At 39.6% G+C, this 27,500-nt stretch overlaps 2 protein-coding genes across 2 annotated transcripts in view; one reads left to right on the forward strand and one right to left on the reverse strand.

Annotated features, from left to right (window-relative positions):
- The first annotated feature begins 9,648 nt into the window (after positions 1-9,648).
- Positions 9,649-27,500, forward strand: part of LOC138957464 (receptor-type tyrosine-protein phosphatase epsilon-like) — a 25,912-nt gene continuing 8,060 nt past the window's right edge. The window contains exons 1-13 of the mRNA XM_070328586.1: positions 9,649-10,260; positions 11,052-11,194; positions 12,847-13,046; positions 13,554-13,644; positions 19,087-19,166; positions 21,195-21,231; positions 22,410-22,507; positions 22,976-23,104; positions 23,335-23,495; positions 23,835-23,970; positions 24,799-24,942; positions 26,147-26,246; positions 27,324-27,397. Of these exons, the coding sequence (XP_070184687.1) occupies positions 10,016-10,260; positions 11,052-11,194; positions 12,847-13,046; positions 13,554-13,644; positions 19,087-19,166; positions 21,195-21,231; positions 22,410-22,507; positions 22,976-23,104; positions 23,335-23,495; positions 23,835-23,970; positions 24,799-24,942; positions 26,147-26,246; positions 27,324-27,397 (1,638 nt within the window). The 5' untranslated portion in view covers positions 9,649-10,015. The remainder of the gene's footprint in view (positions 10,261-11,051; positions 11,195-12,846; positions 13,047-13,553; positions 13,645-19,086; positions 19,167-21,194; positions 21,232-22,409; positions 22,508-22,975; positions 23,105-23,334; positions 23,496-23,834; positions 23,971-24,798; positions 24,943-26,146; positions 26,247-27,323; positions 27,398-27,500) is intronic.
- On the reverse strand, positions 15,191-18,831 carry LOC138957465 (uncharacterized). Its single transcript, XM_070328587.1, has 2 exons — positions 17,803-18,831; positions 15,191-17,244 (listed from the first exon to the last, which is right to left on the reverse strand). Exons 1-2 carry the CDS (start codon positions 17,969-17,971, stop codon positions 17,093-17,095), a joined length of 321 nt encoding a protein of 106 aa, XP_070184688.1. The 5' UTR covers positions 17,972-18,831; the 3' UTR covers positions 15,191-17,092.

Raw genomic sequence — 27,500 nt, forward strand, 5'->3', positions numbered from 1 at the left:
AAACAAATGTGTCAAGATCTTTACCATTTTCTGTCCTTTTGTGGGAATCTCGGAATATTTGCCTTGACTCTGTGAAAATTGGAGTGCAGTGCTAGAGAATGGAAGTGTGTTTTGTTTACGCTTGAAATTTAACTTCGGAATGGGTGTACAAAATTGTTTCTTTTATTTTATTTACATAAAACTGCAAAGTAACTGTTTTGAGTTCTACATTTTGATCCTATATCAGTCGTCTTCATGTGTGGACATACAAGACTTCATTCATTGACATATACGCAGTCGAATTGTATACTAAATTAATGTAATAGTTCATCTTTTCAAAAATTATCTTCTGAATCAGCAAAATGCCCCTTTTATTTTATTTTTTTCTTTCTCCAAGCCAGAACTTACATAAAAATAATATTTTAAAAGTGACATGTCGCTTTTACTTACTTGTCTCATAGGTAGAGCAAATGGGTGCGTCTCAGAATCTCGTCCTCTGTTTGTGACATTATCACCAAAAGTAAAATCTTCCCAGAAAACTTTGATAATACTATTTACACACTTCTCAGGGTGTACCTTTTCAGTTTAAACAAGAAAAAATATAACATTGCCTTTAGTTTGCCATATATTGAGCATTATTTGGACCATGTGTGCAAAATCACCCGTGTAACATGGAAAAAATAAAAGACAAAAAAACTGCATTTATAAGGCTGAAAACGACTTTTATTCAGTTATTATTGTTGAATCACAAGCCATTATAGAGTTCAATATGACATGACTACATGCAAACAACAAAATAATGTTTTTTTCAAAGTTCCATGCATTCGTCAAAATTTCAATACAAAAATGAAAATTAATTAATGATATCCTGATCAGAACATGTTGATACATGGCATTCATTCAGTCTTATTGACATTTAACCTTCACAATAGCATACATACAAAGATTTGTTGCTCTAAGACAAAATGTTAGAAAGTTATCCCAAAAGAATGCAAAATGGTCACCGATGTAACATGGAAACATCACTTTTGTAACAAAGAAACGGTTATGCTTTTTCCCACAAACCTTACTAAATGAAGCTGATTTTGCAACCAGATTCTTCTTAGGTAAAATGCCAAACACTAAAACAGGAACAGAAAGAAAAAAAGCTGGACAAAATCAAGCAAACTTGGCCCCAAAAAAGAGAAACATTAATGAAAAGTTCATCACCCACGTAACTCGGAAACGAACAACCAGACATGTATTATAAGGTTTGACATGAAGAATGCAAATGTTCAAAAGTGGTTCATTCAATTGTTGAGACAATAAACCAAAGGCATTGGTTACATATAGAACAGTTGCCACTTGCAGTTAATTAATTTATTTTAAAAGAAATAATGCCCCCTGGCATTGAAGGTGGGGTCACGAATCATGGTTGCATCAGATGTAGGGACTAAGGAAATATCATCGATCCCTGGAAAGCAATAGTAGTTCCCCTCCGGTTTCCTTCGAAGGAACGTTACCACCAGTTCATCAGGTCGAATCTCTTGCACCTGAAACATGCAAGTACCTGCGATTTCAACTAAAGATTGATGCAATATGTGTACTAGTTTCACTAACATGAATTTGTTTAATGTCTATCAAGATTTTGATGCATCCACATTCACTGGCTAAAAACAAAATAAAGTAATTATTTTGTTCAGACTTACCATTCCATTGAACATACAACTTTTACAATTAAAGAAAACATTGACACTTACCGTTCCTTTAAATGGATTTCGGAAATTTAATTTTGATCATAATTTTTATATTTTTCATTTTCAGAGTTTGTTTTTAATCCAAATACAACATATTTATATGTTTTTCGAATCGGGAAATGATGTAAAATAAGATGAACGTAAATTTGGATCGTTTTATTAAAAAAATAAAAATTATTACAATTTTCAGATTTTTGATGACCAAAGTCATTCACTAATTTGTAAGCCACCAAGCTGAAATGCAATACCGAAGTCCGGCCTTCATCGAAGATTGCTTTACACAAATTTCAATCAATTTGATTGAAAAATGAGGGTGTGACAGTGCCGCCTCAACTTTTACAAAAAGCCGGATATGACGTCATCAAAAGTATTTGTCGAAAAAAAGAAAAAAACGTCCAGGGATATCATACCCAGGAACTCTTATGTCAAATTTCATAAAGATCGGTCAAGTAGTTTAGTCTGAATCGCTCTACACACACACACGCACAGACAAACAGACACACACACACACATACACCACGACCCTCGTTTCGATTCCCCCTCTATGTTAAAACATTTAGTCAAGTTTTGACTACGTGAAATCGAAAGAAAAACTATTATTAACAAATGTGTAGCCTAATTTTTCACTTCATAGAATATCATAGCAGCAAAAACTCACCTTTTCTTAAGAACCTTGGGTGTTGATCACTGTCGTAACAAAATCACAGACTTCGGAAACATTCTCGAAATCTTTCTTCGCTGCTGGAAGCTGAACTATTTCTCTCTGTAACTGCGCATGCGTAGTCACCCGCACCTCTAAGTCACTACGCGCAAAATAGTTCTAATCTTTCTTCAAAACTCTGAACATTATTTGCAAAACCGTTCACCATCGTAACGGAATTTTGAAGAAGCATGTCATATTGCGCAACTTTCAACTTAGTTTGCAGATGCAATTTTGAGAAAATAATACTTAAATAACATTTAGCTTAGCGATTTTCTATGCCCTTTCATGTCAAGATCGTGTTGAAAATGAATATGCAAATTCTAAAGTTCAAATTTAGGACTTGTTGCTGTTGCACGCGTGCGGAAACATATGTTACGACAGTGATGGCAAACTTTCAAGCGATTAATTTCGTTTAAAAAAACAATTCTGTGGACAAAATAACATTTCAACTGTCAAGTACACTTAAACCAAACACACATAACAAAAATAGCAGTCCTTGGACATTCTAAACGATTCTTGTAGTGAGGTACAAAACTAGTTGATGGTTCATGTCACAGATCAGACCTTCATTTTTCACGCATTTAATCATTTCTTTCGCAAAACAACCTTCATAATAATCATGCAAAATACTCAGTTTTGTTTGTACTATTTCTTTATTCATTTTACTTCTCAAACATACCAATATCATGATTTAAAATTCAGTATGTTTCAATTGTGGGCTAATTTGATTATGGCACACACAAAAGGATCAGTTTCTGAGACGCACCCATATGCATAATGGGTAGGGGGTAGGGGTAGTACAATCATTACAAATACAATTCAAGATTTTGTGCATTAAGGTGTGTATCTTTTTTGTCCATCGGTAAGGATACCTCAGCTTGAATTTACCTAAGTTTTAGCGCATCCTAATCACTTTAGCACTTTATATCATATGTTTATTTCTGTTTCATGCTTGAAAATGACTTTCAAAACTGATACAAAAGTGTTTTTCTCATATTACCAGGACAGTAACTATGTTGTATGCTTTATTTTGTTCCTATATTAGTCATCTTGAATTTTGATCAATTAATTCACAGTAAAATGTAAACAAATCTTCAGTAGTAATTGCATAAAAAAAGTCTGATCAATTAGCATGTTATTTTTATCTTAAAATGGGCGCGTTAAATCCTAATCTGTTTGTTTTAATGGACTAAGCAATCCTTGGACTGACAGAAAAGATGTATTTTAAAAATGTCCAGTTACTTTTACTTATTTTTCTAATTGGAAGAGAATATGCACTCTTTTTTGTTCAAATGGGTAGGGGGCAAGGGTAGTAAAAGCATCACAGTTCAAGATTTTGCGTGACAAGAGGTGTGTTTCTTTTAAGTTGTGATAAAGAGGGATAACTCAACTTGGTATCAAACACTATTTCTGAACACTGTAACCACTTAAGCACTTTTAATTTATGTTTTCTGTCTTCCAAACTTCTAATTCAGCTTCAAAAATGAGAACAAAAGTGGTTTTTTTCTGAATTCACCAGTTAAATCACTATGTTGGATGTTCTATTTTGCTTCCCTATTTATCTTCTTAAGTTTTTGATCATCTGACTACCTTGCTTTTCTATTTGGAAGATAATATGCACTCTTTTCTGAAAAATGGGTAGGGGGTGGGGGTAGTAAAAGCATCACAGTTCAAGATTTTGCGCGACAAGAGGTGTGTTTCTTTTAACTGTGATAAAGAGGGATAACTCAACTTGGTATCTAACACTATTTCTGAACACTGTAACCACTTTAGCACTTTTAATTTATTTTTTTCTGTCTTCCAAGCTTTAAATTCAGCTTATAAAATGAGTAAAAAAGTGTTTTTTTCTGGATTCACCAGTTAAATCACTCTGTTGGGTGTTCTTTTTTGCTTCCCTATTTCTGTTCTGAAGTTTTTGATCATCTGACTACCTTGCTTTTCTATTTGGAAGATAATATGCACTCTTTTCTGAAAAATGGGTAGGGGGTGGGGGTAGTAAAAGCATCACAGTTCAAGATTTTGCACGACAAGAGGTGTGTTTCTTTTACCTGTGATGAAAAGGGATAACTCAACTTGGTATCTAACACTATTTCTGAACACTGTAACCACTTTAGCACTTTTAATTTATTTTTTTCTGTCTTCCAAGCTTTAAATTTAGTTTATAAAATGAGTAAAACAGTGGGGTTTTTTCTCAATTCACCAGTTAAATCACTATGTTGCATGTTCTATTTTGCTTCCCTATTTCTGTTCTTAAGTTTTGATCATTTGACTACCTTGCTTTTCTATTTGGAAGATAATCTGCACTCTTTTCTGAAAAATTAGAAGGGGGTGGGGGTAGTAAAAGCACCACAGTTCAAAATTTTGCGCGACAAGAGGTGTATTTCTTTTAAAAGTGGTGAAGAGGGATAACTCAACTTGTTATCTAACACTATTTCTGAACACTGTAACCACTTTAACACTTTTAATTTATGTTTGACTGTGTTCCATGCTTCAAATTGGGCTTCAAAAATGGATACATAAGGTTTTTTTTCCAAATTCACCTGTAAAATCACTATGTTTGATGTTCTATTTTGCTTCCCTATTTCTCTTCTTCAGTTTGTGATCATCCAATTGGTTTTTTTGTTTACATATTCACTATACAATATCACAATTTCTTCAGTAGGGTTTGCGTGAAAAAATCTCATACCTATGCTCAAACTTCAGTCGTTATCTCAAAATTTTGCGCGACAAGCACTATTCATTTTTTTATTTCCTGATAAATCAAACATTGAACTGACATAAAAAGAAACCTTTAAAACTGCCAAACCACTTTGAAATAGGGCCTCAGGTGTGTACTCCAGCCTTAAAAACGCAGGTATATCATTGTGCTCCTTTGATTGGTGTTCATTTTGTGAAGACAATGTGCCGATGCAGACATCACAGTCATGTTGCTGTATGGACCGTTCATGACTTCCTTCAGCTAACTAACTAACTGTGTGTGTGTGTGTGTGTGTGTGTGTGTGTGTGTGTGTGTGTGTGTGTGTGTGTGTGTGTGTGTGTGCGTGTGTGTGTGTGTGTGTGTGTGCGTGTGTCACAGCTAGACACTCGTCAGGAGCGGGTCGGGATCAAATTGGGCGGGGCCTGACGTGCTTTTAAGACTACTACAATGATTGTGTGTGTGTGTGTGTGTGTGTGTGTGTGTGTGTTTGTGTGTGTTTGTGTGTGTGTGTGTGCGTGCGTATATGTGTGTCTCTGTCTCTCTCTGTCTCTCTCTCCCTCTCCCTCTCTCTCTCTGTCTCTGTCTCTCTCCCTCTCTCTGTCTCTCTCCCTCTCTCTGTCTCTCTCCCTCTCTTTCTCTCTCTCCCTCTCTTTCTCTCCCTATCTCACTATCTCTCTCTCTCTCTCTCGCTGTCTCTCTCTCTCTTTCTCTCTCTCTCTCTCTCTCTCTCTCTCTCTCTCTCTCTCTCTCTCTCTCTCTCTCTCTCTCTCACTCTGCATAATTTCTTTTGTAGTCAGTTGTTTCCTCGTCACGCCTCAATATATCATCCACAATAGCATCTTCATTCACATGAATCACTCGAATTTTGAAAAGACGGATTACTTCATGCTGATTTCTTTACAGACTGAATTCGAGACACACAAGGGTTTTTAATCACAAAAAGGAAGTACAATGCTGTCGAAAACACGGGTATATCATCTGTGTGCCCCTATTAAGGGCGTTCATATTGTAGAGAAATCGTGCCTATGCAGACATCGCAGTCATGTCGCTGTTTGGACCGTACACCACTCCCTTCTTTCTGCTGTGTGTTTTTACACTTGGGCAAAATGTTCTATCTGAAACAGGTAAGCCAGTGATCAGCGTCCAATTACAGTATCCACTAACTAACTAACTAACTAACTAACTAACTAACTAACTAACTAACTAACTAACTAACTAACTAACTAACTAACTTAATAACTAACTAAACTAACTAACTAACTAACTCTCTATATCTCTCTCTCTGTCTCTCTCTGTCTCCTTCTCTCTCTCTCTCTCTCTCTCTCTCTCTCTCTCTCTCTCTCTCTCTCTCTCTCTCTCTCTCTCTCTCTCTCTCTCTGTCCTCTCTTCATTTAAAGGTAAACATGAGTAAAAGTAACATTATTGTGTTCAGGAAGGGTGGATATTTGAGTGCAAGGGAAAGGTGGACATATGGGGAAGATATTGTACCTGTTGTAAACGTGTATAAGTATTTAGGAATATTATTTTCAACTCGACTCAGTTTCACTGCTGCCTGTAGCGATCTCTCAAGCCGGGCCAAAAATGCTCTGATGTGTATTATACAAAGATTATCTGTGCTTAATAATAATAATAGTTTGAATGTTTTTTTGAAGTTGTTTTACTCAGAAGTACAACCGATAGTACAGTATGGTGCTGAGATATGGGGACTAGATAAGGCTGCTCTGCAGTGTGAAAAAGTTCATTTATTTGCATTGAAAAAGTTCTTAGGAGTCCAAATGCGAACACCTAATGACCTAGTACTATGGCGAGACAAACAGATATCCAATATATTTGAATTCTATTTTAAGATGCGTAAGCTATTGGTTGAAACTGTTAAACATGGAGGCGCACAGACTTCCTCGTAAATCATATGAAATGTTGTATAAAATGGAAGAGAGTGGTAACAAGAACTGGGCCTCAAGTGTCCGTTGTAAATTGTATGAGTATGGTTTTGGTTTTGTGTGGTTGAATCAGGGCGTTGTTAATGAAAAAGATTTTGTGTGTGTTTTTAGGGAAAGGTTGGTCGATTGCAGATGGCAAGAGTGGGATTATCATATACAAAATAGTGATAGATTTGCTGTTTATCAGACATTTTGTACTGTACATGACATTAAACCCTATCTTTTGTTGAATATGGATAGACATCTAAAGTTTATTATGACTAGGTTTCGATTAGGTATTTCAGAAATTGCTGTGCATTCTAACCGATATAAAAAACATAATGCCGATCAGTTGATGTGTCCCCTTTGTAAAGAAAAGCAAGAAGATGAAGTCCATTTTGTTTTTTGTTGTCCATACTTAAACAGATTAAGAGAAAAATTTATCCCATTTAAATATTATAAAACCCCAAGCACTTTTAGACTTAGCCTGCTCCTGGCCTCTCCTCAAGAAACCTGTTATCAGAAATGTATCCCTGTATTTGTATAAAGCCTTGAAATTAAGAGATGTTGTAACCTCGTAGTTAAAGACCGTGTAATATATGTTTTATTCTGTAGTGTTGTGCGATTATTATGTTGTACATGTTGTACCTTTTCTGCACCTGATGAGTTATATTATTTGCAACGTGAACCGTTTGTTCACACACACACACACACACACACACACACACACACACACACACACACACACACACACACACACACACACACACACACACACACACACACACACACACACACATGTTTAATCTACATCATACGAGATGACAACAGTGTTTCCTGTCTCAGAAAATGTTGCTCTGCGGCAAAAAACAGAATCCAGCTCCCTGTACAACACATCACATCCATCAAACCTGGCTGTAAATAACGTTACGGACAACGACGGAAACTGTACTGAGACAGCTCAGAATGACACCAACCCGTTATGGCGTGTGGACCTTCGTCAGTCCTACACCATACGGAACATGACCATCTACGGACGGGCAGCGTGTGAGTGCCAAACATTTACACACATCTATATAATTATTAAACAGGCATTAGTCTTTCCCAAGGAATCAACCACAGAACAAACTTTTTCACTTCAATGTTCTCTTTCCATCTCCCTTTTTATTACACACACTCACACGCACGCACACACGCACGCAAACACACACATACAAACACACAAACACACACACAAACACACACACAAACACACACATACACCACGCACACACACACACACAAACAGCATAAAGCTTCAATTAAAAAACAAGTCGCGTAAGGCGAAAATACAACATTTAGTCAAGTAGCTGTCGAACTCACAGAATGAAACTGAACGCAATGCAACGCAGCAAGACCGTATACTCGTAGCATCGTCAGTCCACCGCTCACGGCATAGGCAGTGAAATTGACAAGAAGAGCGGGGTAGTAGTTGCGCTGGGAAGGATAGCACGCTTTTCTGTACCTCTCTTCGTTTTAACTTTCTGAGCGTGTTTTTAATCCAAACATATCATATCTATATGTTTTTGGAATCAGGAACCGACAAGGAATAAGATGAAAGTGTTTTTAAATTGATTTCGAAAATTTAATTTTGATAATAATTTTTATATATTTAATTTTCAGAGCTTGTTTGTAATCCGAATATAACATATTTATATGTTTGTGGAATCAGCAAATGATGGAAAATAAGATACACGTAAATTTGGATCGTTTTATAAAAAACATTTTTTTTTTACAATTTTCAGATTTTTAATGACCAAAGTCATTAATTAATTTTTAAGCCACCAAGCTGAAATGCAATACCGAAGTCCGGGCTTCGTCGAACATTACCCGACCAAAATTTCAACCAATTTGGTTGAAAAATGAGGGCGTGACAGTGCCGCCTCAACTTTCACGAAAAGCCGGATATGACGTCATCAAAGACATTTATCAAAAAAATGAAAAAAACGTTCGGGGATTTCATACCCAGGAACTCTCATGTCAAATTTCATAAAGATCGGTCCAGTAGTTTAGTCTGAATCGCTCTACACACACACACACACACAGACACACACACACACACGCACATACACCACGACCCTCGTCTCGATTCCCCCCTCTACGTTAAAACATTTAGTCAAAACTTGACTAAATGTAAAAAAAGACATGCATGTTGTTTTTCACAAATAGGGTTTCTTCGGATGCTGCATCTCAAGATATATGTGGATGACCAGCTGTGCAACACTATTGGCGAGGAAGCGAGTTACTCATCACACACAGTACTGAAGTCTGTGCCCATCAACATCTGGTGTAACACACCACTTTCAGGACGTGACGTCACACTGGTCAAAAACGTCACGGGGACACATTTTGCATACAATCCTCAAATACTTAGTGTTTGTGAAGTTCAAGTATGGGGTATATCGTTTCAGTATAGTATCCTTTGTATTTTTACATTTAGTGTACATGTTTTAACATAGACGGGGAATCGAGACGAGGGTGGTGGTGGTGGTGGTGTGTGTGTGTGTGTGTGTGTGTGTGTGTGTGTGTGTGTGTGTGTGTGCAATGATTCCGAGAAAACTACTGGACCGATCTTATTATGTGTATGCATATGTAGAAGACAATGGTTGTATCTGCAATAACAGTGTAATACGTATAGTATCAGTGACATCTGTAATAGCATGCGAGTCTTAACATGTATGCGGTTTTATTCCATTGTGAATTCATTGTATCCATTGCAGTTGCCTTTTGGAGGTTAAATGGTGGGGTTGATCAGGGGTGTAAACTAAATTGAAATCTATTCTTGATAACAAACGTGTTACTTGTACATTTTTAAATTCATGCCATGCGCCGCATTTTTACCCAAAACATTGCCTTTCTACTGCACTAGGAACTCCAAAAAGCATCAACAACACCTCCAACACAAACACCAGTGACACTAACAACATCAACATTAACAACAATGTCCACAACAACAACACAGTCCCCAACAACGACGACAACAACAACGATACCGGCAACAACCAGCAAAATTCCAACAAGTCAGATACAAAATCAATCTACAGCGATCAGCAGTACCAGCAGCGTGTCACAACCCACAGCCGATTCTTCAGGAAATGAATCAACAGATGTACCTAAAGCTATAATTGTTGGTGCTTTGGTTTCCTTGGTCATCGTTGTTATCATTGTCGTCTTCGTCGTGATAAGGTGAATGTAGTCAAATATTTATTGGTTACACTGAAAGAAAATGTAAGCGGGATTGGAAGAAAATGTCAGAAAAGAAAAGAATAGCAAGCGAGAGAAATAATGAAGAATGAAATGGACAATTTATTGAAAGAAAGTTTGAAATAAATAAATTGAAGAGAAAAACAAAGGCCAATGAAGAATAGAGGGAGAAACACGATACATGCAGAGAAAGGGGAGAGAGAGAGAGAGAGAGAGAGAGAGAGAGAGAGAGAGAGAGAGAGAGAGAGAGAGAGAGAGAGAGAGAGAGAGAGAGAGAGAGAGAGAGAGAGAGAGAGAGACAAGACAGAGACAGAGAGAGAGACAGAGACAGAGACGGAGAGAGAGTGACATAGACAGAGCGACAGAGACAGAGAGACAGACAGAGAGAAAAAAAGAGAGAGAAAGAAAAAGAAAAAAAAAGAGAGAGAGAAAGAGAGAGAGAGAGGGGGGGGAGAGAGATAGAGACAGACAGAGGCAGAGAAACACAGAGAGAGGCAGGCAGAGAGAGATACAGGCAGATAGACAGACCGACTTACAGTCACAACGAGAAGAGACAGACCGACAGACAGTCAGAGACACGGACACACAATAAAACAGACATAAAGCCGACAGACAGACACACAGTCAGAGAGAAAGGAGCATGTTGGTGGTTTGATATTGTTTTTCTAAGTACTAAGTGAATTGCGAATAAACTCAGAATTGTGCCTTTAACACCGTATCTGCTGTTGTTAAATAGTTTGTTCACAAATGCTCTTCTCCATATCATACAACAGAATGAAACGTCGCAAAACGTCAGATGCTGAGCATCCTTTGGCATGTAATATCGAGGGCCAAACCGATAGTATGGAGACGGAGATTGACAACGATATCACGATCGGAGGAGATACTACAGGGTCAAAAGTAGATCCAAAAAGCGGTAAATTAGTTGCCATTACTGATGCACACATTTAGGAATACATCGTGTTGTTAATTTGTTGTTATATATTTACTTGTTGTTGTTTTTGTTGTTGTTTACGTGTGTTTTTATGTGTGTGTTTTTAGGGGGGGGGGTGGACGACTGTTACTTTGAATATAGGATGTTTAGTTTGTAGGTACGAGGGTTCTCTGGTAGACCAGTTTGTAGCTAACTTGATAAGCTGGTTTCCCCCGAAAGCGGCGTATGGCTGCCTGAACGGCTGGGTAAAAACGGTCATACACGTAAAAACCCACTCGTGCAAAAACATGAGTGAATGTGGGAGTTTTAGCTCATGAACGAAGAAGACGAAAATAATTAAGCTAACTAGTTTAGTAAGCCCAAACTCTTTGGACACCGGTGTAAACATATCGGTTACATTCCACGAAAGCTATGAGACAGGAGAACAAAAGGGCGGCAACCACGGACGTGTGTGAAGTAGAGTATCGCTTTCATCGAATGAGCAATGCAAGCCGTGAATGTAGTCCATACTTTAACATTTTCCTCAGTCCGCTTACACAAACATTTAAATATAGCTTTTTTTTTATCGCGAAAAAACACACCATCCTATGCGCTATCACAGACCCGTTCAAGGGAAAACAGGATCAGTTATTTGTACTTGGACACATGCACACACCAACAGTCTGGCTATAGCTGCTTATTGTGTATACTTATTTTAAAATCAGTGCACTTGAGATTGTCTGGTCGGATGTCTGCATTTATCCTAGATGCACATAAATGAAAAAAGATTGAAGGTGAAGGTAACTGCAAGGAACATAGCCACATTTCTCTATGTGCTAACACAATATTTGTTATTTACATACAGGAGGGTTCAGTTGATATATGCTCTTTTCAGATGAAACCGTATCAAGCGTTTGAAAACAGCAAAACCCTGGCAGTTATGCGTAATTGTGTGAAACCAAAATGTTAGAAAACTGTTTTGTTCTGAATATGTTTGACAAATCTAGTTGTGCTCTTCTCTCTGTGTCTCTGTCTGACTGATTTTCGCTCTCTCTCTCTCTCTTTCTCTCTCTCTCTCTCTCTCTCTCTCTCTCTCTCTCTCTCTCTCTCTCTCTCTCTCTCTCTCTATTTCTCTCTCACACTCACTCCCTCCCTCCTTCCCTCCCTCTCTCTCTTTATTTCTCTGTTTCCCTGTCTCACACTCATTCACTCTCTCACCCCTCTCTCTCTCTCTCTCTCTCTCTCTCTTTCTGTCTCTCTCTCCCTCCCCCCCCCCCTCTCTCTCTCTGTCTCTCTCTGTCTCTCTCTGTCTCTCTCTGTCTCTCTGTCTCTCTGTCTCTCTCTCTCTCTCTCTCTCTCTCTCTCTCTCTCTCTCTCTCTCTCTCTCTCTCTCTCTCTCTCTCCCTCCCTTTCCGCTTCCTTTTCGTTGTATCTTCTTTGACCAAATTCTATGTATTAGTATGTAACAGGTATTCAAAAGGACGTTTGTGTAATCATATCCTATACCATGCACAATTAGGGCAGATTAAATTAGCTGTTATTGTATTTTCTAACTTGTTATACTCCACCTTTCGTATGTGCCTGCGTCGTCATGTGTGATAATATATTTGCAATTTTGATTAAACCATCGTCTTCTCTTTCAACATCGCATCCAGATCCCCCACACAATTCTCAAGACAGACCGGTGGCGTTCTTTACCCCGGAAGCGGAATTCGCCGAGGACGAGGACGATCACGTGTACGAGAATCGCGAAGAAGTGTTCTCCGTGTTCCGTCGTTCTGTTCCTCACCTGGACAGCGTGCAGACCTACCTGGTGGACAGACTGGCTTCCCATCAACTCTACCCCGAATTTAAGGTTGGATTGTGTCATTAAATATTGATTAGAAATTACAACAACTCACAAGTGTTTATTTGTTTTAACAAGGACATGAACAGCTACAACAACAACGAGAACGCGGAAAAAAAACTATACAGTATTGATCTCATCTATATGAGAATGAATGGTTTACCCACATTTGATGCGTGCACTGCCAAATACATGTGCACAACCACGCGTCTCTAACATTTGTTTGCTTGATTTGCCTCCAACGCTCTCTCTCTCCTCTCTCTCTCTCTCTCTCTCTCTCTCTCTCTCTCTCTCTCTCTCTCTCTCTCTCTCTCTCTCTCTCTCTCTGTCTCTCTCTCTGTCTCTCTCTCTGTCTCTCTCTCTCTCTGTCTCTCTCTCTCTCTCTCTCTCTCTCTCTCTCTCTCTCTCTCTCTCTCTCTCTATCTCTCTCTGTCTATCCCTTTCATCTCACCCCCACCATTCTACCTCAAACATACCTCTTTGTTTACCAATGCGTCAGCTTCTGCCTACTTTCAGAAAATCGACGTAATTTTGGAAGGAGAGCCGCGCAAAGTGGGACGCATGGCAGGAAATGTGAACAAGAACCGATTTCCCACCGTGTTTCCATGTAGGTATTGTTTAAATTGATTCAGTCAAAAATCGAGCTGCTTCCAGGAGACGAAATTCAACACAATTGGTTTACACAGTATTTTATTCAGATACACGTTCACCAAGCCATGGAATGTATGATATATGAAAGGAGCACAACAAGATAAACTTATGAATTTGCTCTTAGAGACAAAATAATAAAGTTGCGGACGATATTGTAAATTCATCATTGAAAACAATCGATATACTATTAGCCTTTAGATATTTGAAACGTTCATAGCAATGGCAATCTGTTGTGTGTATGTATGCAGAAACAATATTCTAGATTACTTTGACACTCATGATGACAATATAGTCTTCCGTACAAGGCATGCCTATAGATACCAATTCGAATCCTAATGTTTATATCCAGCTGCTGTTTTTCTTCAAAGTTTACTATTTTCATACTTCGTACGACATGTGTTAAGTAGGTAAGGTCCAGATGAGTAATGCATGACCACATGAATAATACCTTTTTTTGCCACCGAGTTTGAGTTCGAGCGAATGCGATTAAAAGTTGTAGCTGCGACTTTAAGTACACTGGCTAATTTACTACAACTCGGGTTTTTATACTTTGAATGTAGGTTGTAGCCATTGTTTGTTTGTACCTTGCTTAAGGCCAGACAGGCTAGCAAATTTTAGATCAAAATCGTTATGAACTGTGTTGAATTACTTAAGGGGGTTTGAATGTGCCTGGGCTGAAATACAGAAAACATGTCTTGTTACACGTTTAACGGTCTTGGTAACCATGGAAACGATTCAAGATGGCCACAGAACAAAAAACAAAAAATCTTATAACTCAAAAACGGTTTCAGATAAATCAATTCTGTTTTTTGCATTTTGTTAGTAAACTATATATCTATATATTTACGTTTTGACTCGTTGTTATCTTGTACCAAAGTATTAAAAAAAATAAAAAAAACTTTTTTTTTCATTGTTTTTTTTTAGATTGACAGAAAACAAAAAGTATTAGTCATAATTGCACATCCAAACGTAAATATGAGGGGAATTATGTTAAAAAACACACTGCAGACTTTCAAGGCTGTAGCTTTATTCCTTGCAAACCCTTAGGGTTTTGAGTGTGTCACACCAATACAAAACGCATAACAGAGAAAACAGGCAAAGAAGTAAAGAACAGTTTCTTATTTCAGATTTGTGTCTCCATTAGGCTAGATACTACTGGAGAGTGATTGGTATGGACCTAACAGTTCACCCACAGCACATCAGTAATCCCATCCTACTGTAACGTGTCCTGCTGCTTCAAATATGATGTATACCTGTGGGTCATTCCATAAAGCTGTGTACCAAAAGTGTGACATGCATCGTGAAAATTGAAAGTGTATGAATAGCTTGGTTTTATGGTTTATGTGACAGATATAGACATATGCCACGGTGCCATGCTAAACAAAAGATACGTTTATGCTTTTTTGGGGTACGAGGGGTGGTCGGAAAAGTGTGTAACATCACACATGTTTTACCTTACATGTTGTCCAAACACACGAGACAGATAACAAAAAGCCATAGTATAATAGTAACAAGCTTTATTTGCTTCCCATTCTGATTTTCTTCGATTAATCGTTTTCCGAAAGAAAAAAACTAGTCGATCGAGTGTGTTCAAATCTTGATGAAAACTCAACCGTTTTTTTTTACCTCAACTCTTACAACTGGAACAGGACTAGGCTACAAAGAATAGCCTAAGACTTGAAAAAGAGACACTGAGCACGTATATCACAAAATAAAACAATAAAATCAATCAATCAATCAATCAATGAGGCTTATATCGCGCATATTCCGTGGGTACAGTTCTAGGCGCTCTGCAGTGATGCCGTGTGAGATGAAAATTTATACGGCCAGTAATTGCAGCCATTTCGGCGCATATTTACCTTTCACGGCCTATTATTCCAAGTCACACGGGTATAGGTAGACAATTATTAACTGTGCCAAAGCAATTTTGCCAGGAAAGACCCTTTTGTCAATCGTGGGATCTTTAACGTGCACACCCAATGTAGTGTACACAGGGGGGGGGGGGGGGGGGGGGGGGGGAGTTCGGACACCGAAGAGAGTCTGCACACAAAGTTGACTCTGAAATAAATTTCCGCCGAACCTGGGATCGAACTCACGCTGACAGCGGCCAACTGAATACAAATCCAGCGCGCTACCAACTGAGCTATATCCCCGCCCCGTCGAACGTTTGGAAAAATATTCACTTTTAGAGCGAAGAGTCGCGAAAGGTTGCCTACGTAACATTCGTCCCTCATTGGTAACGACTCATAAAACGCTCCACGCCTGCTGAGTTCAAAAAGTTGACAGAATTTTTTTCATGGAAAAACCTTTCAGCGATGTTGAAGAACATTACATGCAAAAGAAACACCAAGTTTCATGCGCTGCTAAGTGACAAATGTAATTTTTAACAATCCAGCGTAACAAGAAAAAATATAAACGAAGCTTAGTGGCGACCCGCGAAAGGCAAAATCACATTCAAATCGAATCGAATTGACAAGGCGCACATTCTTACGCATTCACTACACATCAGTAGTGCCTGATAAAATACCGAGTCGCATATATTCGTGTTCACGTAGTTCACGGTTGGTTTTATAAACCAAATGTTACGTAGAAATTATCAAACAACCCAAATTTTAAACCAAATGTTATGTAGGAAATCGTTATTTAACATTCCAAATGCACACTGTAAACATGAGTAGGGGAAAACAGCTAAGTGCATATATGTAACATTAGCACAAAACACAACGGACACCGAAGAGAGTCTGCACACAAAGTTGACTCTGAAATAAATTTCCGCCGAACCTGGGACAGCGGCCAACTGAATACAAATCCAGCGCGCTACCAACTGAGCTATATCCCCGCCCCGTCAAACGTTTGGAAAAATATTCACTTTTAGAGCGAAGAGTCGCGAAAGGTTGCCTACGTAACATTCGTCCCTCATTGGTAACGACTCATAAAACGCTCCACGCCTGAAGATGTATATCGGGGGGGGGGGGGGGGGGGGAGGGTTCATGGTAGCATTTCATTAGCAGCCACACGGATACTTAAAAACAAGATGTAGGCTAAGCATGTCACAAAAAAACGCAATTTTTGACGTCATTTTCTGTGTTTGCTTTTATACAAAACACTAACCAACCTAACAATCTTCTTGATTTTATTATCATTATCTCTTTGGTCAATTTGCAGTGTGTTGATATCCTTATAATTATATCATTCGAGAAGCAAGAGAAACATTCCTAAATCTAACTCTAAAGTCATGACCCTCTCCTGGTACACAGCTTTGTAGAACAACTCCTGTACGAAATACAGTCACCAAAAGACACTGATGTGATTTATGAAGAAAAAAATTTCCTTTCTTCCAGTCACTGAACACACACAACATCCTGATCACTGTTGTCCCTGGTCATCCTGATGTAGTGTAATGTTCAATGTTCTCCCCCTCCATACACATTGCCATCTCGTGCTTCCTCAGCCCGAACATTCAGACGACGCTGTCCCGCATACTCCTTTTCGGCGCCGACGGGCATTGACAGCAGCAGCAGCGTCAGCATGGCGGACCCAGCTTCCACTTCAGCAGCTAGAAACACATAAATACATCCCATAAATACATGTACATATATCGACAGGTTCAAACTAAAAGCGGGGGCACAACAATTACTCTTCATTTCAAACCTAAGTAGGGTTTACACACTTTTATAACTTAGAGAGAAATTCTACTACTACTACAAGTATTAATACCAATACTGGTTACATAACAAAGATAGCAGAACAATGGTGACTGCGCGTGAGAGAGCGAAAAATAAAAATACCCCAAAATACTTTACTCACATGTTTGACAAATGTAACAAACTTTCGACCATTCTAGAGTTTTCCTCAGGCACAAAACACAGAACAAAGAAGAAGACAGACGACAGAACAGAAAGATCTTTACATTACAGTATTGTTTGGTCTTTTTATTATAAAGATACTTCTACTTTTCTCTGAAAAAGTTTGTTTACATAGCTTAGTTCTTACATGAAATAAACAATGAAGTAAATAAACTCTCAACCAGTGGATATTTTTTCATCTTATACAAAAAATTATTTTCCACAGTGAGCAAGTAAGTTGAATAAAGAGAGTACAGCAAGGCACCAACCTGTCACTTTCTTGTCATGTCGCTGGTAGGTTTTCAGATGCATGGCTGGTATTCCCACCACTGCACTGAAAGTCTCTAGAACAGCGTAGCTCCCTCCCACCTCGTGACTGAACAGTACCATCATTGGATTTACTTCAAAAGCAATGTTTTTGCTATCACTGTCCTGCATTCGAGGTGATGACAACTCCTTTTTCTCATAATCGCCACAACCATCGCACGTCAGTAGCAGCTGAGAGGCGAAGCCAGCGTTTTCTCCTTCACTCACAGTTATCGAGAGACCAGTCTCCTTGCATACGGGACATGTAAGATCAGTCGGTAGTCGAGTAAGCTGTAACACATGCGTTCGTCGGCAAGATCTTCGTCAGCATTCATAGCCTCATGTTTTCTTCGAAACGCACACTTCGACTGCGGGTCGCTGCATTTCGACAGTCCCCTATCGCTCGACTTGCTTCGTCTTTTTGACCGCTGCTGCTTTTACCGCTTGCAGTCTCCTCTTCCCTCCCTTTGCTCTTGGCATTTTACAGTCAGTCTGATACAAAATTCACTATCAGAACACAAAAATAGCGATGGCAAACAACTTTTTCTACGCTCACTCGATGTTCAACTTTTGCTTTTTTGTGTTTGTTGACATCATCGACAAGAGGAAACCGCATTGCATTGTGGGAACGAAACTGTTGCATTGTGGGTAGGAATGCCATTCATACAAAAGCATGCCGGTTTTCTGATTGGTTAATCTTCAAGTCGTAGTAGGCTTCTCCCTTATTTGGAATATTTCGTATCGTCGTCTGCGTTGGAAAAACCGCGCGAAGCCGTTTATGGCAGTTTCCGGCAGTGACGTCAGTTCGTTGAAACGGTTCGGGAAACTTCGGGCTTTTCTTTCGTCTGCTACGCGAGGCGATTCCTCGAGCGAATTGTGGTGTTGTAAAGTGTCAAAAAAAGGTTATTTTAGCAAATATTGCACAAAATAAACGCCAACAAGCTTCGGTACACATTTGTATTGGCTAAATTCATACATTTGGCACCAGTTTTAGAGCAATATAGTGTTTGGAGCTGTTAGAAGGGGTGTTCATGAGTCAAAATCAGGCATAATCACAACATCACAAAAATCATGATTTTAGTGAAAATTGAGGTGCCGTGTCTTCCCTTAAGCATCAGGATTTTGTCTTCCAAAAGGTGTATGCACCTTTGACAGTTTTGCCAAGCTGCGTGTGTAAATGTCATTGGAATACGTCCCATTTTTGAATTGAGAATTGTGTCTTTTTGTGTTTTCAATACAACGAGCAGACGACAGCAACCGTGTTGTTCTAGAGGATGGTTACAGAAACGGATTATCCAACGACTATGTGAACGCCAGCTACATCAAGGTACATTGTCATCATTTTCACGAGTTTTCATTCACAAACACCTGGGAAATAAATATCATGTTCGCCAGGCAATAAATCCCCGGTTACCATAGTTGCAGGACGCAGGTTATACATGGATAATCAAAAGCAAACCCAATAGAAACGCTCGGGGATTCTTCGGCTCTTTACATTGGCGTTTCCCCAGACCTAGACAGACGACATTGCTTTGCAAAGTTCCAAAAACGAACTGGCAAACTGGCACAGGTAAACAAAAAACAAAACTACTTCATGAAAGGTCATAAATTCATCACAAACAAACGAAACCTAGCGATATGTTTTGTCTTCTTACAAAGTCATGGAGTGCGTGTATCTGTGTTTCGATACACAGACGTTCGGAGAAACACGAACGTCAAGTTCAAGTCAAACCAATTGACCCCTGACACACAAATTTTGACCCGTGCACAAGACGTTGTATCGCTAAACGAAGCGCAAATAAGAAAAAAATAAGAAAAGCAAAGAACAGAGCAACAAGATATGCAAACATCTAACAAAGCCGAACAAGCAGAAGGACAGGTCAGTCTAATGAAAAACAAAGAGGCAATGAGTCGGAAACAAGATCGCGATTCTTTCCTTCGCTGCACGACGCAAATCTTCTGCGACCTTTGACCCAACGTGCCTTGCTTGCACGATGCAAATCTTCTGTGACCTTTGACCCAACGTAGCTTCCACATTCAATCACTAAGCTTAATATTTACAACTGAAAACCGAAGGGGTGGAATACTGAGAGGAACCTACAGAACTGTGCAACCTGGCATACTTATCTCAACATTTTATGAACTCAAAACACAGAAAGTTGTTTTCACACGCCAGCTTTGATTGCAATAACGTGCTGGGGCACCAACACATGTATTATCAAAACGGAACTTGTGTTTCAAAGCATGGCTCCCTGTGTTGATTTGGCACTTATTTTCTCACTACCAAAATGATGACAAAAACGATGTTTGGTGGTTTGTTGTCAGACCAGCTTTTTTTGTCGGTCCTCGGTGGGGCATATCGACTTTTGTTTCATATTGATTGACCGCGACCTTCGGCCTTGGGCAATCAATATGAAACAAAAGACGATATGCTCCCCCTCGGACCGACAAATAGGCTGGTCTGTCAACAACCCATCAAACATATTATAATATTCATGCTGTAGGGATGTACTGTGTAAGAACATGCTTGTCTGCTTCACACATTATACGACCGTTCAGACTAGACCCCACGGGTGTCCATTTTATTGACCATTTTATTTGACCATTTTATTGACCATTTTATTGTCCATTTTATTGACTATTTTATTTTTATTGACCATTTTATTGACCATTTTATTTTTTATTGGCCATTTTATTGACTACTTTATTTTGTATTGACCATTTTATTGACCATTTTATTGACCATTTTATTGACCATTTTATTTGACCATTTTATTGACCATTTTATTGTCCATTTTATTGACTATTTTTATTTTTTATTGACCATTTTATTTTTTATTGACCGTTTTATTGACTATTTCATTTTTTATTGACCATTTTATTGACCATTTTATTGACCATTTTATTGACCATTTTATTTTTTATTGACCATTTTATTGTCCATTTTATTGACCATTTTATTGACCAGCAATTTCTCATGGAGACTTCACAAGAAAACTATACATCTTGATAACAAAATGAGAAACGTACTCTACCTTTTCTGTCGTGAATGTCCTTCCTTGCTTATTTTCTTTCTCTCTCTCTGTTTTAAGTAGACACAATAATTGTTTCTTTTTCTAGCATATACCACGTGTAGGCAGGGTAATGTTTGCTAAAATTTGAGTAATTTTTACCAATGTTTGCAGCCAGTTTGGCTACTTTTGTCTTTAAACGCACAAACGCTTGCTAAACAACATAATTATAACAATCAACGTATTGCCAATGTTACGGTCAATCAGCAAGAATGAATTTCACTACCCCGAGGTGGGTGGATAAAACGCTGACGTTATTTTTATTTTATCTTTTATATTTCCAGGGCTTGAAGTCGGATAAAGAATACATTGCTGCTCAAGGTAAGCCTGGTTTTGATGTAACTGTGTGCCACTGATTTGTTCTTGATTTGGAAGAAGCTCAAATGTGGTGTTGGTGTCTTTCACTATTGCACCCACATAATTATGAGCCACACACTTTTTTCTTGCTCAACAATTCGGGGAGGAATGTCGCGCAATCTTTTCTGTCACTCGACAGTGCAATAAGTTAACACGGCACTAAATTAACAGTTCACAAAATACCTTCATTCACACACTCAAAAAACTTGGAATGGCAATTCATTAAAAGAGAAGATACAAAAAATTGTCATTGCACAATGAACATCATCCTGTTACGGCAGTCGGACGCACACATGAAACATTTAACAGAAATGTCCGTTGAAATAAGTCATAATCTCAAGATGAAAAGGGCCGCAGCTGAATCACAAAGAATATCCCAAAATGGAACACAATATTTTCGTTTCATAGAAACAACACACACGTACCCCCCAACCATCCACTCTCTTCAAGTAATGTTCCCTGTCTGCCTTCATCTGTTGTATATATCCCAGCAACACCAGCCTGCATACATTAATGTGCAATCATCTTTTCAGTAGGTCCTGTGCAAACTCAACGAACATATATATATAAGGGCGGGGATGTAGCTCAGTCGGTAGCGCGCTGGATTTGTGTCCAGTTGGCCGCTGTCAGTGTGAGTTCGTCCCCACGTTCGGCGGGAGATTTATTTCTCAGTCAACTTTGTGTGAAGACTCTCCTCGGTGTCCGAACACCCCCGTGTGTACACTCAAGCACAAGACCAAGTATGCACGAAAAAGATCCTGTAGCCTAATCCATGTCAGAGTTCGGTGGGTTATAGAAACACGAAAATACCCAGCATGCTTCCTCCGAAAGCGGCGTATGGCTGCCTAAATGGCGGGGTAAAAGCGGTCATACACGTAAAAGCCGTGGGAGTTTCAGCCCATGAACGAACAAACAAACAAACGAACATATAACCAGAGCCCCGCAGAGGGTAGAGAGCAAAACCAAAAGGGAAACCACTCAAACAGATTTTCTCCGGCCACCTTTAATTGTTTCCCTTGACACTCTGTGTGACTTGTATTCATAAAAAACATGTTCATAACATTGATAGCAGTCATGTAGTCTTTTGTGAACTTTAAAAAAAAAACCACTTAAAACGATTATTTGTGTTTGACATGTCAAAGGTCCCATGAATACCACGGCCGGCGACTTCTGGCGGATGGTTTGGCAAGAGAAGACATCTGACATTGTCATGTTGACCAATATAAAGGAAGGAGGGAAGGTATTCAATGGTTGAATTGCATTTTTGTAATGGTTTTGCTTCTTTATCTTGTGTTTTGGGGCAAGGGATAAAAGTATGGAGCGAAGTGGGGTAGGGGTTGGGGGTTGGGTAGGGGAAATGTGTAAGGGACAAAGGTTGGATGTGTGAGTTGATGTGCGTGGATGAGTGTGTGCTTGCGCTGGTTCTATCTTGTATCTGTCCGTCCGAATTTATTGTTATACTGTACTGTTATTGTGTACATTTGTCTGCCTCTGTCTCTGTCTGTGTGCCTGTCTGTTTATCATGCTGCCTTTCTTTTTGTATTTATTTCTTTCTGTCTGTATGCCTTTATTTCTTTCTGTCTTTCTTTTTTCTGTCTGTCTTTCTTTTAGCTTCTTTCGTTATGTCTGAATGCATTTGCGCTTCAGTATCAACAACTTATCGCCCATGCTGCATATACTAAACACATTGGCTCTGGCTTTATTCCAGGAGAAATGCTTTAAGTACTGGCCAGAAGAGTCTGCCGACACGACGTATGGTCCTATCACGGTGACCAGCTCTCGCGTGGAATGTAGGGACAATGCCTTCATCAGGACTTTCATGATCAAGAAAAAGGGAGTGAGTTTATTTGGTACTCATTCGTAAACACACACACACACACACACACATTCACACTCACACACACACACACACACACACACACACACACACACACACACACACACACACACACCCATACACACACACACACACACATTCACACTCACACACACACACGTACACACGCACACACACACATGACATCACATCCAACAAACTATGACTACCGTATGTATTTCATGTTTCAGTCACGAGAGACAAGGGAGGTAACCCAGTACCACTACGTGTCATGGCCTGACCATGGTGTTCCGACGACTGTCTCCCTTGTCAGGTTCTGGCGAGACGTCACTCGCAGGCGACAAGCAAAGCAAGCAAGTTCCCCTCCAACCCCAATGGTTGTTCACTGCAGGTAGCTGATTGAGTGACATATTTTACTGAATGTATAACTGAAGACATGATATCGAGAGGGAGCCGATAATGACTGAACGTGTGTGTGTGTGTGTGTGTGTGTGTGTGTGTGTGTGTGTGTGTGTGTGTGTGTGTGTGTTTGTGTGTGTGTGTGTGTGCGTGTGTGTGTGTGTGTGTGTTTGTGTGTGTGTGTGTGTCTGTCTGTGTGTCTATGTATGTCTGTGGGTGTGTCTATGTCTGTCTGTTTGTGTGTCTGTGTGTCGGTATATATGTGTGGCGCCGATACGGTGTGACTGTGTGCAATGTGAGTAAAAACAACTAAACAGCGTGTCTTTTTAAGCGCTGGAGTGGGTCGCACCGGCACGTTCATCGGCCTTGACCTTGCCATGCTGAGTGCGGTGAAGGACGGGGAGATTGACCTCGTCAGGCTTGTGACGTCACTGAGAGAACAGAGATGTCTTATGGTGCAGACCACGGTAAGAATTTGTTTTTCCAATTTTTTTTCAGTTCAGTTCTGGTTTCCTCGTGGTATTGTGTACAGAAAGAAAACTGTGACTGTTGTTGTAATGGATGCACACGTTATGAAAAATATTTGAAGATTTGTTTGTTTGTTTGTTTGCTTAACGCCCAGCCGACCACGAAGGGCCATATCAGGGCGGTGCTGCTTTGACATATAACGTGCGCAACCAGTCCTAGCACTAACCCCATAATGCCAGACGCCAGGCGGAGCAGCCACTAGATTGCCAATTTTAAAGTCTTAGGTATGACCCGGCCGGGGTTCGAACCCACGACCTCCCGATCACGGGGCGGACGCCTTACCACTAGGCCAACCGTGCCGGTTTATATATTTGAAGATGAACTGTACCAATCAGAATTTTTTAAAAAAATTAATTATTTCATGTATTTATGAAAAAGGAAACACATTCAAATAATGTGTGTACAAACCTCATGCAAAGCATTATTGTGTTTGATAATAATGAGGCTTTGCACTAATTCAGTTACCCTTAACTCCTTTTGCTGGCAAAACTCCTCGAGTATTATAATATTGATTGTGTGAGCGTGTGTGTGTGTGTGTGTGTGTGTGTGTGGGAGGGGGGAGGGGTCTGCTTTATTTTAACTGACGGAGCGCAAAGAAACATTAAGCAGAAACATAAATCTGAAACTGAAAATCGATTTTTGTGTGTGTGTGTGCAAACTATCGAAAACTGATTATCCCCTCTAGATGATTGTTTAATATACCAGCAGAGCACGGATAACTAATAGGATAGCAACTCGAACAATTATATAATGTTGTGATTCCACAGGGTCAGTTCCTGTTCTTGCACTCGGCACTGCTGGAGGGCTTTACGTCACGTGACTATGTGTACCACGTGGACACGTTCAGCAGTGTGTTCAGCAAACAAGTGGACCCCTTGACGCCCCACACACGTCTGGACAACGAGTTCAAGGTGAATTGGTCGGGTTAGGTTCAGGCCAACAACAACAAAAGTCTGTTTACGGTAACATAGGCAAACAAAATGTGACCCCCCACCACGAAATGAGTCGCATGTCACCTTTGCATGATTTTCATATTTTTACATTTTCCGAAAGAGTTTGTTATGCTCTATCCAGTGGTGAAAACCGTTTTAGAAAAGAGCGAAAACTGTTTGAGTTATAAGCATGTGACTAAGGTGACCCTCATACTGTTACCAGACACTCCCCGGACTTATATTAAGCCAAGCGCAGAACCGCGCGAGGTGACATGCGACTCATTTCGTGGTGGAGGGTCGCAAATAGGGTCGGTAAGTCGGGATTTATTTTTTATTTTTATTTTTTCTTCCAAAAAACCATATTTTTAAGTTATTTTGCCAAAAAACAGACTTTTTTATTTTTTATTTATTTTTTTCCCCAAATGCCAAAAAAAAGTAAAGGGTCGCGCGAAAAAATAGGATCGGTCGGGATACCGTAAACAGACTATTTTTTTTTGGGGGGGGGGGGAGGGGGCCTTAGCATAATTGTTTGTTTGATTTATCTGTGTTTTCTTGGAGTGGGTTGGGTTAGGCCTACCAAACATGTGTTGACTTTGGGTATAGGCTAAAACTGTATTTGGTTTGGTTTAACTGTTTGTGCTTTAGCCTATCTATGTTTTGTTGGGTTGTGTTTGGTTTGAGTAAGTTTGCTCCTGACTTAGTTTAAGGACCAGCTTGGGTTGGTTATCATATTGCCTTTGGTAAGTATAGGTTGGGTAAGGTAACGTTGCTGCTCTGGTTGAGTTGGGTTTTACTTGGCTTATGTCAGGTTGGACTAGGTTTGGTCCATTTTTTTAATTGGGTGTTCAGGTGATAATGCTTTGGGGCTGTTTGGTTGGATGGGAGAACGGGCGGTTTATGCGGGCGGTAGCTTGACTGCATGTGTAAATGCTGACTGAAGTGCATTATTGGAGTTATTCGACGACTGTTGCTTTTGCAGATGTCAAGAAGTTAAAGTTGGCTTTCATTGTGGAAAATATGTTGGCCTTGTTATTGTATGTGTGTGTGTGTGTGTGTGTGTGTGTGTGTGTGTGTGTGTGTGTGTGTGTGTGTGTGTGTGTGTGTGTGTGTGTGTGTGTGTGTGCTGTTTGTATTTAAACGAAGATCCAGTTACAACAATTAAGTGTATCATGACTGCACTCAGATGCTGATGGAGATGAGATCTCTGGCACCAGAGCCCAGTCATTGCACAGCCAGTGAACCAGACAACGTGAGCAAGAACAGAAACCAAAACAGTCTTCCTGGTTTGTGTGCTTCTCTTCTTTAATTTGAAAAGAACCTCGGTGCGTCAATAAATAAAGACATACATAAAATGATCACAATAATAATAATAATGATAAATACATAACAATAACTTGTATTTCTTTAACTATTAAAAGGAGTTACATTTGAAGAACGTTGGTTAAGAAAATTCAAATCAAATGTTGAGGCAAAGTCAGTCAAACAGAAGGGGAGCGGGGTAAATGCGTCCCTCTGACTCATTCGGTCAGGCCTGGCGATCACCTATGAAGCTTCAGCAAGACAGACGACGCACTGCAGATTATCCCAGCCCGCTACACGTTGCATGAAAGGAAAACAGGCCAAGTGCTCGTCATAATCCCTATCGCAGCATCGATAATATGCAGTGCGTCGTCTGTGCCGCTGAAACTGCGCAGGTATAATCTGCCCTTTACCAAGCCTGGCTGCATAATAGACGAATTCCGAAAATACCTTAGTCGGGTTTGTATGGCTTGTGGAAGAGTGACCTCACTAGCGCGGGGTGTGTCGGAAACACGTTGAAACACGCACGTGTTTGCGACACACCCCTCGCTAGTGATTGGCTCCTCAAATATTTGTACGATGTTTTGCAAGAAAAGGTCACTCTTCCATAACCCATACAAACCCGACGGAGTTATTTCCGAAAATCGTCTTTTGGCTCACCGTTCACATTCTCACGTTGTCTTTTTATCTGATCGACTGATTTCTTGACTGGCTTTTATCTGAAGGTGTGGTAGATAGTTCCAGACCAAGTCTCTGAAACAAATAAGAAGAATGTAAACTGTTTTGTTTGTGCTTGACTACCGGTCGTGACTTTCAGTTCTTGACACACTGTTTATATCTAAAAATAAAGTCTGTCGGTGGATTGATGGCGTGTCGGTATTGTACGCTTCCGGTAGGTTTCCTGTTTTATTTGTTTGATTGTTGTTGTTTGTTTGTTTGTTTGTTATTTGTTTCTTTTGTATTTTGTTTGGTTTTGTTTGTTTGTTATTTGCTTCTTTTGTATTTTGTTTGGTTTGTTCGATTGTTTCTATTTTGACAACAAATGTTTTATGCTACTGCAGTTGAAGAGCATCTGGTGTGCCTCACTGAGAATGCTCCAGGCCGGAATCAGTTCATCAACGCCGTGTTCATGCCGGTAGGACCATGACTTGTGTTCCATGACACATCTGAGTATGAATTGTAGTGTGTCAAATCAAGCCTACTTGAACTTAGGATAGAAACAAAGACATTGACATACA

Source organism: Littorina saxatilis, unplaced genomic scaffold (genome assembly GCF_037325665.1).
Source record: "Littorina saxatilis isolate snail1 unplaced genomic scaffold, US_GU_Lsax_2.0 scaffold_587, whole genome shotgun sequence".
NCBI classification, from domain to species: Eukaryota; Metazoa; Mollusca; class Gastropoda; order Littorinimorpha; family Littorinidae; genus Littorina; species Littorina saxatilis.

Coding starts and splice junctions, on each gene's coding strand:
- LOC138957465 (XM_070328587.1), bottom strand. CDS start 17,971: ATGCAGGACAGTGATAGCAAAAACATTGCTTTTGAAGTAAATCCAATG. Junction 17,245..17,802: donor ACATGACAAGAAAGTGACAG/GTTGGTGCCTTG, acceptor ATGTGTTTCTAG/CTGCTGAAGTGGAAGCTGGG.